This window comes from Pantherophis guttatus, chromosome 13, assembly GCF_059756535.1.
Source record: "Pantherophis guttatus breed Tessera chromosome 13, ASM5975653v1, whole genome shotgun sequence".
In the NCBI taxonomy this organism is placed as follows: Eukaryota; Metazoa; Chordata; class Lepidosauria; order Squamata; family Colubridae; genus Pantherophis; species Pantherophis guttatus.
The window spans coordinates 12,348,842-12,365,072 of NC_142075.1; the positions used below are offsets into that span (position 1 = coordinate 12,348,842).

The following is a 16,231-nucleotide window of genomic DNA, read 5'->3' on the forward strand; positions in this document are numbered from 1 at the left end:
TAGGGTGACAGGCATATTGCTTGAGTAGAGGGGAAATGACCTTTCATTTCTTTAGATTGATCAGTAGGAAAGGATGCATGATAACATAGAAGTTCAAATTTGGATGGAAATTGCTACGTATCTGAAGAACTATTCTCTTGGGATAAGTATTTGTTGTTGTTGTTAGTTGCAAAGTGGTGTCCGACCCATCGCGACCCCATGGACAACGTTCCTCCAAGCCTTCCTGTCCTCTACCATCTACTGGAGTCCATTTAACCTCACGCCGACTGCTTCAGTGACTCCATCCAGCCACCTCGTTCTCTGCCGTCCCCTTCTTCTTTTACCCTCAGTCTTTTCCAGCATTAGGCTCTTCTCCAGGGAGTCCTTCCTTCTCATTAGGTGGCCAAAGGATTTGAGTTTCATCTTCAGGATCTGGCCTTCTAAAGAGCACTCAGGGTTGTTCTCCTCTAGGACCGACCGGTTTGATCGCCTTGTAGTCCAAGGGACTCGCAGGAGTCTTCTTCAGCACCAGAGTTCAAAGGCCTCAATTCTTTGGCGCTCAGCCTTCCTTTTGAAAAAGCACCTTTGGGACAACCATGACCTGGATGACTGAAGATCTCCACAAACATTTAGCAAAACAAAATGTTTTGCCTTTTTTTTTTTTGAGGATGTTTTTGATTTGAATCAGCTTTCCTGATTGTTTCCCATTCAGGTCCTCATCAAGTCTGATTCTGCTTACATTTCAAGACCAGCCTAGGGTGCTGGTATGGATGTAGAAATAATTTATTTATAGTATTGTGCTCAACAATTCTCTGTTCCTTTTATACCAGTTCTCCTTCAGCTTAATGAAAGAAAACGGGCTTCAATATTTCTTCTAAAGGAGAATAGAACTTCGGTGAAATTCTTCTGGGTGGAAAGTTGTGTTCCTGCACTTACTAAATTAAGAAGCACAGCATTCACACATTCCTTAAACCTCTTTCATTGCTGAATCTTGCTGAATTCAGCATTCTGCAACCTCCCTGACTTCTCAAGCTTAAAAAGTCCTCTAGTTGGAGTATCTTCCTGATATTTGCTGTTAGAATTGAGTGGAAACCCAAGTGTTGTGTAGTGGGCTTCTGTAGGCAAGAACCAGACCAGCATAGCTGCAACAGCATTTATTGGCTCAAAAAGGGAACTGAGGAACTGCGGGCAAATGCCTATTATTTATACTCTAGGCCAGTGATGGCTAACCTTTTTGCCATCACGTGCCAAAAGCGGGGGTATGCGAGGTGTATGTGTGTCATGCGTGCACAAACCCACACCCATAATTATATGCACCCTGCCCCCCACTCATGGGCATGTGACACTCCCCCCGCTTTTGGCACGCGATGGCCCGGTGGGCCCGGTTTTTTGCTCTGCCCAGGCTGCAGAGCCTCTCTAGGAGCCTGGGGAGGACAAAAACGGCCTTTCCCCCACCCCAGGCCCTCCGGAGGCAGGAAACAGCCTGTTTCCCTACTTCTGGTGGGCCCAGAAGGCCCAAAAATCAACTGAGCCCGCGTGCCCACCGATATGACTCCGCGTGCCACCTGTGGCACATGTGTTACAGGTTCACTATCATGGCTCTAGGCCCATAGGGCTTTAACCAATCATAAAATTAGAAAAAGCCCACCCAAATATAAATGTTCTAAGTTTCCCTCCAAAACAATTAGGGTCATCTAAAGGTTAGTTTCATTTTAACACAACTATATACATTCAATACATAATACCAAGAAAGCATGAAGATTTCCTGACTGTTGGAGAGAGGGTTAAGGAAGGTTATTTACATGTATCCTCATCCTTTAGATAGGTGAATGCCCTGCTTTTCATTATGCATCCTTTCTCCAGTAATTTAAAAGAAGATTTCCCATGCTTCTTTTAAATCCCAAGTATACAATTCCTCTTATTAGATTTTCCGATTAGGAAACGTGGACAGAATGACTTCGAAGGGGTAAATCTGAGAATAGCAAAGAAGATGAATATAGAAAAATTAAAATACATTTCATCACAGTCCTATTAGAGTGATAGCTGTGTTTGAGAAAGGAATTGGTTGGCTGAGAACTTTAGCGGTGGTAACTTCAGTAGTGGCCAGCTCACCACGGCCAACTGGCCATAAGACATTTGCCACAGAACAAGAGTTACACTAATATCGAGGAAATGGTGGAATATAATCATTAAAGGCCTGGCCTAATTTTCTCCCCTTTCTTTTTAATTTTTTAAACTGAAATTTTAATTTGTTTTAAATTATTGGGATTTTTAATTGTCTTGGGCTAAATTATTTAATTTGGTTTTAAATTGTTTCTAACTTTTGTATTTATGTATTTTATTCTGTGCCTGTTCACCGCCCTGAGTCCTTCGGGAGTAGGGCGGTATATAAATTTAATAAAACAAAACAAAACAAAACAAAACAAACAAACAAACAAACAAAGGATGCCAAAGGAGGGACAAAATGAAAAGTGAATGACAAAAATTAAAATATTTTTAAAATTATTTTAAATAATTAAATTGAGTTGTCCTGTGGCAAGTTGGCTGTTGCAAGTTAGCTGGGGCCAATTGACAGTGATGGATTGGTCAACGCGAGTTGGCCATGGGAAGTTATCTCTTCCGGGTTTGTGATACAATTTTTGATGGATTAGGGAATTTGGAAGTATTCAAATATACACAGTTGTAGTTGATTTAAACTGGCTTGAATGGTTGGTAGAAAACCACACATCAAAAATGTTTTCTGTTATCGTCAGTATCCACTTTTAATTACTTTGAGAATGTTCTTTTGAAAGTTTACATATTAATTGGAGATGAGAAACATCTGTTATCAAAACCCTATAAAATATGACTAGTACTATGAGGAGTACAAACAACATGATTAGAGAGGAGCAGGACTTAACATCATTAATTACATCTATAATAATGAGACAATACGGTTATAGAGAAATAATGTTTCATTATGTGCTTAATCTGCAGGCAAACTGTTTTAAAACAATGTTTTGCTAGTATGTAATACCATAAGAATTATGTAAAATTATATGATTTAAAGAATGCTAATTCTTGGAAATGTCATAATGAAGAAAGAAGATATATATTCACACATTATGGGTTTGTAAATTAGCCGAAACGTTATGGAAGGGATGCAAAGGGAATAATTTTATCTTGATGAATTAAAAACAAAGGAAAAAAACCCTGAGCATTTTTATTTTTATTGAGCTTTCTGCAAATGGTATTCGTTTCTTATAATAGTAACATTTTACTATCATAACAAGTTTCTCTGTCATTGTAGGTATAGTTATATAAGGTTTGGGCTTGAGTTTATTTTATTTGTTTATTTTTGGCAACAATATAGATACGATTTACCATTGCAGTTTTTGTGATTTTTTTTTAAAGTAGATGGTAGCCCATTCTAGGCTACAACCCTGAGTTTTTCTGATGATTGTTTATCCAAAAGTATCTTAAGAAGAATCAGAATCAGAATAGAGCTGGAAGGGACCTTGGAGGTCTTCTAATCCAACCCCCTGATCAAGGAGGAGACCCTATACCAGTGATGGCTAACCTTTTTGCCATTGCCTGCCAAAAGTGGGGGAAATGCGGGGGGGTTGTCGCACACATGCGTGCCCACACCCATAATTCTATGCACCTCACCCCCGTGCATATGTGTGCGACCCCTCTGTGCTTCCCCCGCTTTTCGCAGGCGATGGCATGGTGGGCCCAGTAGGCCTGTTTTTTGCTCTCTCTAGGTTCTAGAGCCTTTCTAGGAGCCTGGGGAGGGCAAAAACAGCCTTCCCCGGCCTGACTTTCAGTGGGCCCAGAAGGCCCGAAAGCTGAGCTTGTGCGCCCACCAATATGGCTCTGTGTGCCACCTGTGGCACGCGTGCCATAGGTTCGCCATCACGGCCCTATACCATTTCAGCCAGGAAATGGCATAGGGCAGTGATGGCTAACCTTTCCTGGACCGAGTGCCGAAAGCGTGCTCGAATCCCCAAAATGCAATGTGCGTGCGGCCCCCATACATGCGCGCCCTGCCCCCCACATGCGTGCGTGCTCCACCGCATGCCCCATGCCCCTGCGCATGCCCCTGCGCCAAAGACCAGCTGGCCGGTGGGAGGCAATCATGTATGTGCAGCAGAGCTGAACTGGGGCGACAGCTTATCAGAGAGGATGCTGCGTGCCACCTCTGGCACGCATGCCATAGATTCGCCATCACGGGCATAGGCTCTTAGTCGATCTTAATCTGGCTGCTTAGCTTTTCAAGACCACCAAAAGTCAGTTAGGAATTCTCATTATTATTTTACATAATTTTATTAAGACTTTTGATTATAGTAATAAAATCTAATAGGCACTGAAGTTCTGGAAACATATTGATCTAATAAAAACGAATCTTGTCCCTTCTACTATATACTCACAGTGATTTTCTAACAATGGTTAAAAATCCAATGGTATATTTCATTTAGTTTGTAACAAATAATGCAGAGGAATCTGCTTTTTTTCCCTCCCTCCTCATTCTGATTGTGTCTCCCACTCACTATTTAGTCTTCAAAGACCTATTATTCTTATTGTGTATTAGATGTTACTGCAGGGAAGATAAAACACTCATCAGATAGAATGTTTATTGACAAGGACTACATTAAAGAATGTAGGACGTGGGAACTGAGCTTCTGGAGATAGATTTTGGTATCCCACACAAATGGGTTAACAGCTTGTGTTTTGCTGTCATTGGGGAGTTTATCTGTGAGAGGCAGCCTAATCTTATGCCATGAACAACACCACATACTGACGTCCAGCAACAATCAGGCGTTATTGATTCAATCTTTTTTTTAAAAAAATCACATTTATTCACTCATATTCTTTATATACCATTCCATAGCTAGGTGGCCACGCCTAGCCTGAGTTCAAGGAAGACACCAACATAGGATAGGTCAATCAATCAAAATAGAGCTGGAAGGGACCTTGGAGGTCTTCTAATCCAATCCTCTGCTCAAGTAGGAGACTCTATACGAATTCAGACAAGTGCCCAGTCTCTTCTTAAAAACCTCCAGTGATGAAGCACCCACAACTTCTGAAGGCAACTTCTGTTCCACTGGTTAATTGTTCTCACTGTTAGGAAGTTTCTCCTTTAATTCCAGGTTGCTTCTCTCCTTGATTAGTTTCCATCCATTCTTTCTTATCTTGCATTCTGGTGCTTTGGAAAATAAGTTCTTTGTGGCAGCCCCTCAAAAACTGGAATAATGCTTATCCTTATGCTATCAAGAGCCGAGGTGGCGCAGTGGTTAGAGTGCAGCACTGCAGGCTACTTCAGCTGACTGCTAGCTTCAGTTCGGCAGTTCAAATCTTACCGGCTCATGGTCGACTTAGCCTTCCATCCTTCCGAGGTGGGTAAAATGAGAAGCCAGATTGTTGGGGGCATTAGGCTGACTCTGTAAACCATTTAGAGAGGGCTGTAAAAGCACTATGAAGTGGTATATAAGTCTAAGTGCTATTGCTATCGTGTCACCCCTATTTCTTCTTTTCTCCAGACTAGCCAAATGCAACTCCTGCAACCATTCTTCATCTGTTTTCATCTCCAGGCTTTTAATCATCCTACTACCATGTTTTCCCGAAAATAAGACCCTGTCTTATATTTTTTTGAACCCCAAAACAAGCACTTGGCCTTATTTTTGGGGAGGTCTTATTATTTTGGGGCACATGGAGCAAGATGGGGCTCCTCTTGCCGTCTTACCTGATTTCCAGCTCTGCATTTAAATATTTTGGGGGAGGCCTTATTTTTGGGGGAGGCTTATTTTAATTTATGCGCTCAAAAGCCCGATTGGGCTTATTATCAGGAGATGTCTTATTTTAGGGGAAACAGGGTAGTTGCTCTACTCTGCACTTTTTCCAAAGTCTCAACATCTTTTTTTGTAATGTGGTGACCAAAACTGGATGCAGTATTCCAGATGTAGTCTTACAAAGGTTTTATAAAGCAGTACTAATACTTTATGTGATCTTGATTTTATGCCTCTCTCTCTTTTTTTCCAACAGAGACTTACACAGCTTGTTCTTTTTGATGGTTTACAGTATCAGCAATGCTTGTCACAGATTCCTTTCCTGGTTTTTGTTAGTTTGTTAGGTTTCTGCTCAGTTGGGGCTTGCTGCATGGCACTTAGCTATTCATTCTGGCTGCTGTCCTCTGGTTTCTGATCTTGATCAACTGTTTCCCAGGTCCATGCACCAATGTTCCTAGCTGAAGACTCTATTCTTCCATTGAATAAAGTGATAGCTATTTTCTTTTCCTAACTCTCTCACCTATTTATTTATTTATTTTTCTTTTCTTAACTCTCTCACCTATTTATTTAAGAAATCCTGATGCCAGATTGCTTGCTGTCTCCCAAAGATCAGGAAACATTATAACAGAGTTTTGGTCACCACTCTAAAAAAGATGTTGAGACTCTAGAAAAAGTGCAGAAAAGAGCAACCAGCATGATTAAGGGACTGGAGACTAAAACATATGAAGAACAGTTGCAGGAACTGGGCATGGCTAGTCTAGTGAAGAGAAGGACCAGACCTCCAATATCTGAGAGGCTGCCATAGAGAGGAAAGGGTCAAGCTATTTTCTAAAGTACCTGTAGGCCAGACAAGGAATAATGGATGGAAACTGACCAAGGAGAAGAGTTTTAACCTGGAAATAAGGGGAATTTTTGTGACAGTGAGAACAATCAACCAGTGGAACAGAAGTTGCCTTCGGAAGTTGTGGGAGCTTCATCACTTGAGACTTTCAAGAAGAGATTGAACTGCCCTGTGTCAGAAATGGTGTAGGGTCTCCTTCTTAGGTGGGGGGCTGGACTAGATGGCCTACAAGGTCCCTTCCAACTCTATTAATCTGTTAATCACTGGAAGCTTTCAAGAAGAGACTGGACTGCCATCTGTCAGAAATGGTGTAGGGTCTCCTAGTTGGGCGGGGGGTTGGACTAGATGATCTACAAGGTCCTTTCCAATTCTGTTAATCTGTATCAGAGTTGCATTGTCCAAAGGCAATTGGATTCTTTTCTCTCTCCCTCTTTCCAATGTTCGATACTTTCTTTTCTCTGAAGAAACAACACGTGGATCTAATTTTCTATATTTAATCCATCTTCTTTTGACACATGATTGCTTTTTGGAGTATTCCCCACATATTTCAATACACATTGCAAGTGAAATCATGTCGGCTGGCTCTGTTCCTGAAATTAATACTGTCTGTGTGATCTGGGTCTTTATTGAAACATAGTTTTAAGATTTTGAGCTGTGACGTGTGTGCAAATCCAGGGGTTTGCAAAAAAAAAAAAAAAAGTAAAGTAAATCTATGTGCATATATCTGTGGGCCCTTTGTCAGTTACCTTGCTGGATCTAGATATTAGGGATTTGAAGAACTAGTGACCACAGTTATTTATTTATTTATTTATTTATTTATTTATTTATTTATTTATTTATTTATTTATTTATTTATTTATTTATTTATTTATTTATTTATTTATTTATTTATTTATTTATTTATTATATTTCTATACCGCCTTTCTCCTGTAGGACTCAAGGCGGTGTACAGTCAAGAAAAAACATAGACACACAAACACCACAAAATTGCTAATTAAAATTGCCACTTAGTTTGGTCAATTAAATAAAACCCAGAATTAGATAACATTTAAAAAATCATTCGCATGTTTGTATGTTTAGCCCTGCCTGTTGGAACATCAGGGTCTTGAGGGCACGGTGGAAAGCACGGAGATCAGGGATATTCCGTATCTCGGGGGGCAGTTCATTCCAAAGGGTTGGAGCCCCCACAGAGAAGGCCCTCCCCCTGGGAGTCACCAGTCGACATAATTTGGCTGACGGTACCCTGAGTAGTCCCTCCCTGTGAGAACGAACTGGTCGGTGGGAGGCTATTGGTGGCAAAAGACGGTCTCGTAGGTACCCAGGTCCTAAGCCATGGAGCGCTTTAAAGGTGATAACTAACACCTTGAATCGCACCCGGAAGACCACCGGGAGCCAGTGCAGCTCGCGTAGGAGAGGTGTTACATGGGCGTAACGAGCTGCGCCCATAATCGCCCACGCAGCTACGTTCTGGACCAGTTGGAGCCTCCGGGTGCTTTTCAAGGGGAGCCCCATGTAGAGAGCATTACAGTAGTCCATACGGGAGGTAACTAGGGCATGAGTGACTGTGCGCAAGGCGTCCCGATCAGGCGAACCTGATAAAAGGCACCCCTGGCCACGGCCGTCAAATGATCTTCTAAAGATAACCGTGAATCCAGGAGGACACCCAAGTTGCGGGCCCTCTCTGTGGGGAGCAAGATCTCATCCCCTATTGTCAGTGATGGTACCAGATGACTATACCGGGACGCTGGAAGCCACAGCCACTCGGTCTTGGAGGGGTTGAGTCTGAGCTTGTTTCTCCCCATCCAGATCCGCACGGCCTCCAGGCAACGGGACATCACAGCAAGGGCATCATTGGGGTGGTCTGGGGTGGAGATGTATAGCTGTGTGTCATCAGCATACTGATGAACACTCACCCCAAAACCACGGATGATCTCACCTAGCGGTTTTACATAAATGTTGAACAGAAGAGGTGAGAGGACTGACCCTTGCGGCACCCCACAAATAAGGTGCCTCGAGGTCGACCTCTGCCCCCCTGCCAACACAAACTGCGAACGGTCAGAGAGGAAGGAGGAGAACCACCGAAGCACAGTGCCCCCTATTCCTAACCCCTCCAGCCGGTGCAGTAAGATACCATGGTCGATGGTATCAAAAGCCGCTGAGAGATCTAATAGGACCAGGATAGAGGAGCAACCTCTGTCCCGAGCCCTCCAGAGATCATCCACCAATGCGACCAATGCCGTTTCTGTGCTGTATCGTGACCTGAAGCCCGACTGGAACGGATCCAGATAGACAACTTCATCCAGGTATTATTGGTGAAGGACACTGCAAGCAATGAGAAGATACATGGAAGATGTGATCTGGCTTATCCTATTGCGAGGAAGTATAAAGTTTGTATAAAGTAGAAAGACCATCTTCAGATTGAGAATTCTTTGAGAAGGAACAAGCTCTTAGGAACCATGGACCAGTTGAGGTGGATCCTCATCCAATATGGGGGAGAGGGAAGCTTTCTCACCCCCTCTTCAGGAGAGACAAGGGGAAGCTGAATACCATCAAGAATAATATCTGTAGAATGTCACTGGAGATGCCTTCGGTCTGTTTGTACAACGGGAACATTACAAAGAATTCTCTATGGGAGACAACTATGGTATTTAGGATTGAACTGGATCCTAACAATTAGTAGATCATGAATAATGGAATATTTGCAATTCTCTCTCCCCCACTCTCCCTCTCCTTCCCTCCCTCCTTCTCCCTCCCTCCTTCCCTCCCTCTCTCTCTCCCTCCCTCTCTCTCTCTCCCTCCCTCCCCCTCTCTCGCTCTCTCCCTCCCTCCCTCCCTCCCTCTCTCTCCCTCCCTCCCTCCCTCTCTCCCTCCCTCCCTCTCTCTCCCTCCCTCTCTCTCGCTCTCTCCCTCCCTCCCTCTCTCTCCCTCCCTCCCTCTCTTTCCCTCCCTCTCGCTCTCTCCCTCCCTCCCTCTCTCTCCCTCCCTCCCTCTCTCTCCCTCCCTCCCTCCCTCTCTCTCTCTCTCCTAGTTGTCAAGGAGTGGATGTAGTGTGTAGGATGTCATTGAAGCTAGTCAACTTTCTCTTGTAACAACAATTTCCTGTCCTTGATGCTGACTCCATAGTGCTACCTAATATTTGCTGTTTGACTCTTTTGTGACTTTATATCTGGTGCTAATAAAGCTGTCTTGACACCTGGGATGTTCCAGTCTGCTACACACATTTGAGTCTGCTGGAACAAGCTGCAGGGTCAGCCATATCAGAACAGTGACATTGGCAGAGACAACGATGTAGAAGGGCTGAAAGGAAGATGCCGTTTCAAATGCTTGCTTTAGAAACCGTGTATTCTGCCATTCGTCCCCTCCCTTTGACTCCACCTCTTGATAGAAGGTTGAAATTATGTGTTGCCTTTTCAACAATCAAGTCTCTTGTTCCCCCTCCCCCCCCCTTTTTTTTACTTTACCATAAACATGGCCCTGTTCAAGTATTGAATTTCTGACATTGTTTTGAAACCTGCAGTGGTTAAATTAACAGGAACGTCAAGCTGTGCACAAGGAACTGGGAATAATGGAGGGTTTGGAAGTCTTAAGAGGAGATATTGATTTGGCCTTACATACAGTGATTGATATGGTGGTACTTTTCAAATATCTGAGGGGGTGTCATCTACAAGCATGCAAAGGTTTCAGTTAGAGTAAGGCAGATCCTGGTTAAATGTTAAGGAAAACTACCCAATAATTAAAATCTGTTTGGCAGTGCAACTATTATTCAGAATGGCAGTGAGCTGTCCTTCACTGGATTTTTTTTTTTATATATTTTAAGAAAATGCCATCAGCTAGGAATGTTTTAATTTGGATTTCTCTATTCAACAGTGGATTGGGCCAAAGGCTGACCTCCAAGTTTTTTTTTTATTTTAAGAGTACCCATCAAGGACAAATTAGGAAGCTGAGATACAGAATCAATATGGTTTTGGATTTGGCCGTGAATGAGATATGAACCTAGTCATTGTTTGTAATCCACGTTTATGGCTTAGCATGAACCAATTCACAATAGATTTTTCAATGTCATGCTTAAATGAAATCAACCACTGTAAAATGCAGCAGAAATAAAAACATTTCTTGAGGCTGAGTGACCTTAGAGAGTTGACAGGGTGATTGAGTTTTCTCTTCCTCAGGTTCTGAAAACTGGCCTCTCCGAAGGAGTTTTCTCTGTGGCTCCATCTAGAATAGCTCCCCCCAGTCTTGTTTTGTATTCCAGAAGTGTAGATTTCAACTCTAGAATTCTCAGCAATGCCCATTCTATTGAAATGAGCCACGGTGGCACAGTGGTTAGAACGCAGTAGTGCAGGCTACTTCTTACTGCTGGCTGCCTGCAATTTGGCAGTTCAAATCTCACCAGGCTCAAGATTGACTCAGCCTTCCATCCTTCCGAGGTGGGTAAAATGAGGACCCAGATCATTGGGGGCCATATGCTGACTCTGTAAGCTGCTTAGAGAGGGCTGTAAAGCGGTATATAAGTCTAAGTGCTATTGCTATTTTGGCTGAGAAATTCTGAGGACTGAAATTCACCGATATAGAATAGAATAGAATAGAATAGAATAGAATAGAATAGAATAGAATAGAATAGAATAGAATAGAATAGAATAGAATAGAATAGAATAGAATAGAATAGAATAGAATAACAGAGTTGGAAGGGACCTTGGAGGTCTTCTAGTCCAACCCCCTGCCCAGGCAAGAAACCCTACACCACTTCAGATAAATGGTTATCCAACCTCTTCTTAAAAACTTCCAGTGTTGGAGCATTCACAACTTCTGGAGGCAAGTTGTTCCAGAGGTTAATTGTTCTCACTGTCAGGCAATTTCTCCTTAGTTCTAAGTTGCTTCTCTCCTTGATTAGTTTCCACCCATTGCTTCTTGTCCAGCCTTCAGGTGCTTTGGAGAATAGCTTGAATCCCTCTTCTTTGTGGCAACCCCTGAGATATTGGAAGACTGCTATCATGTCTCCCCTAGTCCTTCTCTTCATTAAACTAGACATACCCAGTTCCTGCAACCGTTCTTTATGTTTCAGCCTCCAGTTCCCTAATCATCTTGGTTGCTCTTCTCTGCACTTTTTCTAGAATCTCAACATCTTTTTTACATCGTGGCGACCAAAACTGAATGCAGTATTCCAAGCGTGGAATACATCTAGAAGACGACCATCTTAAGAAAGCTGATCTGAAAGCTGGTCTGGAAGGTTCTGGGGTGGTTTGAGATCTTCAAGAGCAGATAATGTTATTTGGGGATTATCAGGGAGTTGAAGTGTCCTTTCTTCCAAAATTCAGGTTGATTGGAATGAGACCCTTGATGATGAATTGCCCAAAGCAATCAGAGGGCAGATTAGTTTGTACGTCTAGGTGTCCTGGTGTAACGTAACCTTTTTCTCTCTGGGTAGATGGATGTCATGGTTAGATGTCAGCAATAAAATCTTAATTGATTTATAGTCCCCCTTACAGAGTTGTTTATGTTGTGCCAATCGGTTTGTCTGTTGCCAGGCTGCTAACAAAAAACCGTGGAGACACAAGGTTATTTTTTTTCAGCTCTGCTGATTAGTTTAGCAAGGCTCAAGCACGTTACTCAAGAGAAATGGGCAGATACGCCTTTCAAAACTGGCCTTATGTAAGCTCTGCTAAACTTTTCACCTAGCATTTAACACCAACCTTGGGAGACTTAATTTGGAAGTCCCTGGATGACATGCAAAGCAGCACTTCTGTTCATTATAAATAGATGTTTAATCCATGATCTTTCTTGGGGAACATCAAAGTTAATTCTGAGACTCCGCTGTTTCACCTCCCCCCCCCCATGTTCTGATTCACACATTGTGCTGTGTTGTGATTTATCATGTTTTATCGAGCAAGTCAAAATTGGATAGGTTTATATTACATGCTAAACTGTAAACCGTGGCAGAAAATAAAGTCTGTTTCAAATCAAATTTGACTTCATTTATGCAGGGGGTATAGGGACGTGGTGGCTGAGTGACTAAGACCCTGATCAGAAAGGTCGGCAGTTCAGCGGTTCGAATCCCTAGTGCCGTGTAACGGGGGTGAGCTCCCGTGACTTGTCCCAGCTCCTGCCAACCTAGCAGTTCAAAAGCACATAAAAAATGCAAGTAGAAAAATAGGGATCACCTTTGGTGGGAAGGTAACAGCGTCCGTGCTCCTTTGGCGTTTAGTCATGCTGGCCACATAACCACGGAGATGTCTTTGGACAATGCTGGCTCTTCAGCTTTGAGCACTGCCCCCTAGCACATATGTGTGAGGGGAACCTTTACCTTTATGCAGGGGGTGGGAGGTTTGGGACATGATTCAGAAGTGATTTGAAGTGGCCAGTGTTGTCTACTACAGCTTTGAACTTCCCTGATCCAGTTTGGTTTGATGGTTAAGGCACCAGGTAGAAAGCAGGAGACTGTGGAATTTCTCAGTCATCCTGGTCATAGTTGTCTCAAAGGTATTTTTTTCTTCAAAAGGCAACTTCTTCCTGAAGGAATAGAATAGAATAGAATAGAATAGAATAGAATAGAATAGAATAGAATAGAATAGAATAGAATAGAATAGAATAGAATAGAATAGAATTCTTTAGTGGCCAAGTGTGATTGTCTTTGGTGTATATTCTCTCAGTGTACATAAGGAGAATAAAATACATTCAGCAAGAATAAAAAGATACAACACTTAGTGATAGTCAAGGTTACTAATAAGCTATCAAATCGTAACAAATAAAAACAATATAATTGAAAGATACAAGCAATATGGTTATAGTAATAAGTGGGAAGAGATAGATACTAGTAAGGATGAGAAAAATAATAGTAATATAGTCTTAGTAGTTAATTTGACAGTGTTGTGGGAATGAGTGGTTTAGCAGTGATGGCATTCGGGAAAAAACTGTTCTTGTGTCTAGTTGTTCTGTGTGCAGTGCTCTATAGCGTCGTTTTGAGGGTAGGAGTTGAAACAGTTTATGTCCAGGATGCGAGGGGTCTGTAGATATTTTCACAGCCCTCTTTTTGCCTCGTGCAGTATACAGGTCCTCAATGGAAGGCAGGTTGGTAGAAATTGTTTTTTCTGCAGTTCTAATTGTCCTCTGAAGTCTGTGCCTGTCTTGTTGGGTTGCAGAACCAAACCAGACAGTTATAGAGGTACAGATGACAGACTCAATAGTTCCTCTGTAGAACTGGATCAGCAGCTCCTTGGGCAGTTTGAGCTTCCTGAGCTGGCACAGAAAGAACATTCTTTGTTGAGCTTTTTTGATGTTTTTGATGTTAGGTGTCCATTTTAAGTCTTGAGATAAAAAAGCACCTTTGAGACAGGAGACTCTGAGTTCAATCCTGCCTGAGGCATAAAAGCCAGCTGGGTGACTTTGAGCCAATCACCAGGAGACAGGGAGTTCTAGTCTTACCTTAGCCATGAAAGTTGGTTTGGCAAGCTTGAACCAGTCACTCTCTCTCAGGCCACAGGGTGGTTATTGTGGGGAAAATAGGAGGACGAAGGTGTGTTGAACATGTTAGCTACCTTGAGTTATTTGTAAAAATAACAAAAGGTAGGATATAAATAAATAAATAAAAAAGGGTCCCTCATCCAATATACTTACAGGGGCAACACTGTTTAGCTTTGTGGACTGCTTGCTGAATGATACAAACCACTTTAGCTAGTTTCACATGGGAAGGTAAGACAAATCCCAACAAATCACTTTGTTAGCATGTATTAGGCATGGTGGTTTGTAAAAATTTTCTTATCAGTACTATTAATTCTCCAGTGCCAGGGTGTTTTGTGTATATTCGAAGTAATCAATTTAACCTATGCTTCATGCAATTATTTGCATTTTCCTCCAATGCTTATCTTACCGCGTATTCCCCTTTTACTTCATTTGTTTGTACCTATTAACTTAAAATAACTCTTCATTTCTCCAGCAAGCAGGGTCTGTCTCTTGAAAGCTTATGCTATCATAAATCCATTTGGTCTTAAACTCCTCTTCAAGGTGCCTCGGGGTTCTGTTTTTGTTTTTGTATCTTTGATCTCCTGCCGAAGTTCCAGCTTCGAAATGTTAGAGCAACAGTAGCAAAAAGGATCTCTAATTGCACCGTGATCACATGTTTGAACAATGGAAGCTCAGGCAGCTTGTGTTTATGCAGGCACAGACAATTGGTGTATTCTCTCTGGAGCTCTTGTCAAGCCCATCTCACCCCTTGAGTGCCTAAAACACTTTTAATGAGTGCGATTCCTTTATACATATATATGAATACAATATATTGTAAAAGCAAAATAATTATTTATGAAGGTCTGTGTTTATATTGCAGCATTCCCATGACAAAGACGTGATCCTGAATACCCTGAGTATTCTCACAAATCTTCTTTTTGTTGGTAAGTAGAAAATTGAATATTTCGTTGTAGGATTTAAGATGAGAAATCTTTATATGAGAAAATACATTCCAGTGTACTCATCTCTAGGAATACAATTGGATAATGTTAAGTTTATGGGCTATGTGAGTTTTCTACCCACACATTTTATACTGTAAGATGAAATGCATTATTTACATTAAATAGATAGATGATTGATAGATAGATACATAGATAAAGGCAGACAGACAGACAGAAACAGACATAGATGATAGATAGATAGATAGATAGATAGATAGATAGATAGATAGATAGATAGATAGATAGATAGATAGATATAGAGGGATAGAAGATAGATAGGTAGATAGATATAGAGGGATAGAAGATAGATAGGTAGATAGATAGACAGATAGATGATAGATAGATAGATAGATAGATAGATAGATAGATAGATAGATAGATAGATAGATAGATAGATAGATGATAGATAGTTAGTAGAGGGATAGAAGATAGATAGATAGATAGATAGATAGATAGATAGATAGATAGATAGATAGATAGATAGATAGATAGATAGATAGAGAGATAGATAGATAGAGAGAGAGATAGATAGATAGATAGATAGAGAGAGAGAGAGAGAGAGATGATAGAGGGATAGAAGAGATAGATTGATCGATCGATCGATCGATCGATAGATAGATAGATAGATAGATAGATAGATGATAGAAGAAGATTGTGGGTTTTTATTTTAAGTATCATATTTAATGACCATCAGACAAAATCAAAGTCATTTGGAGGATGAGAAGGTTAGACAATTCTTGCACTGAATACCATTCTTACCAGATGGCACATTCCACTGGGCGTGGAAAAAAAAAAGTCCCATATATCAGTCTGCAAAGTAACCCTGAGCTCCTTAGAATCAACACACTGAGTATCTGGAATAACCTTTACCACTGTCTTTTCCTTTCCCCAGGGACAAACAGGAGGGTCCAGTATACTATTAGCAAAGGGGGTAGCGAAGCCCTTTTGCAGGCGTTGGTGAATGCAGCACAAACTTCAGTACCGGACTATGACATCTTGTTACCTCTCTTGCGTTTGCTGGTCAGAATTGGCTGTAAAGGTAATGATTGACGAGAGCTGTTTCAATTCCACATGGTCCAGAGTTGCTTTCATCAAGCAACAATAACATTAATCGTCATTGTCTAAATTGCAAGCATACCCAACTGTGCCATCTAACAGAGATAGATAAGTCCCCGTTGTCCATAAATGCTTTCCTGAAGAACCATGTC

At 41.7% G+C, this 16,231-nt stretch overlaps 1 protein-coding gene across 4 annotated transcripts in view; it reads left to right on the plus strand.

The window, feature by feature from the left end:
- AGBL1 (AGBL carboxypeptidase 1) overlaps nt 1-16,231 on the plus strand; it is a 701,662-nt gene that overhangs the window by 16,127 nt on the left and 669,304 nt on the right. For all 4 annotated transcript variants that reach the window (XR_009623272.2, XM_087878351.1, XM_034424683.3 and 1 more), the window contains exons 2-3: nt 14,903-14,966; nt 15,916-16,062. Coding sequence is in view for 1 of the 4 variants with exons in the window: in XM_034424683.3 (XP_034280574.2) it covers nt 14,903-14,966; nt 15,916-16,062 (211 nt within the window). In the remaining 3 variants the exon portion in view is untranslated. The remainder of the gene's footprint in view (nt 1-14,902; nt 14,967-15,915; nt 16,063-16,231) is intronic.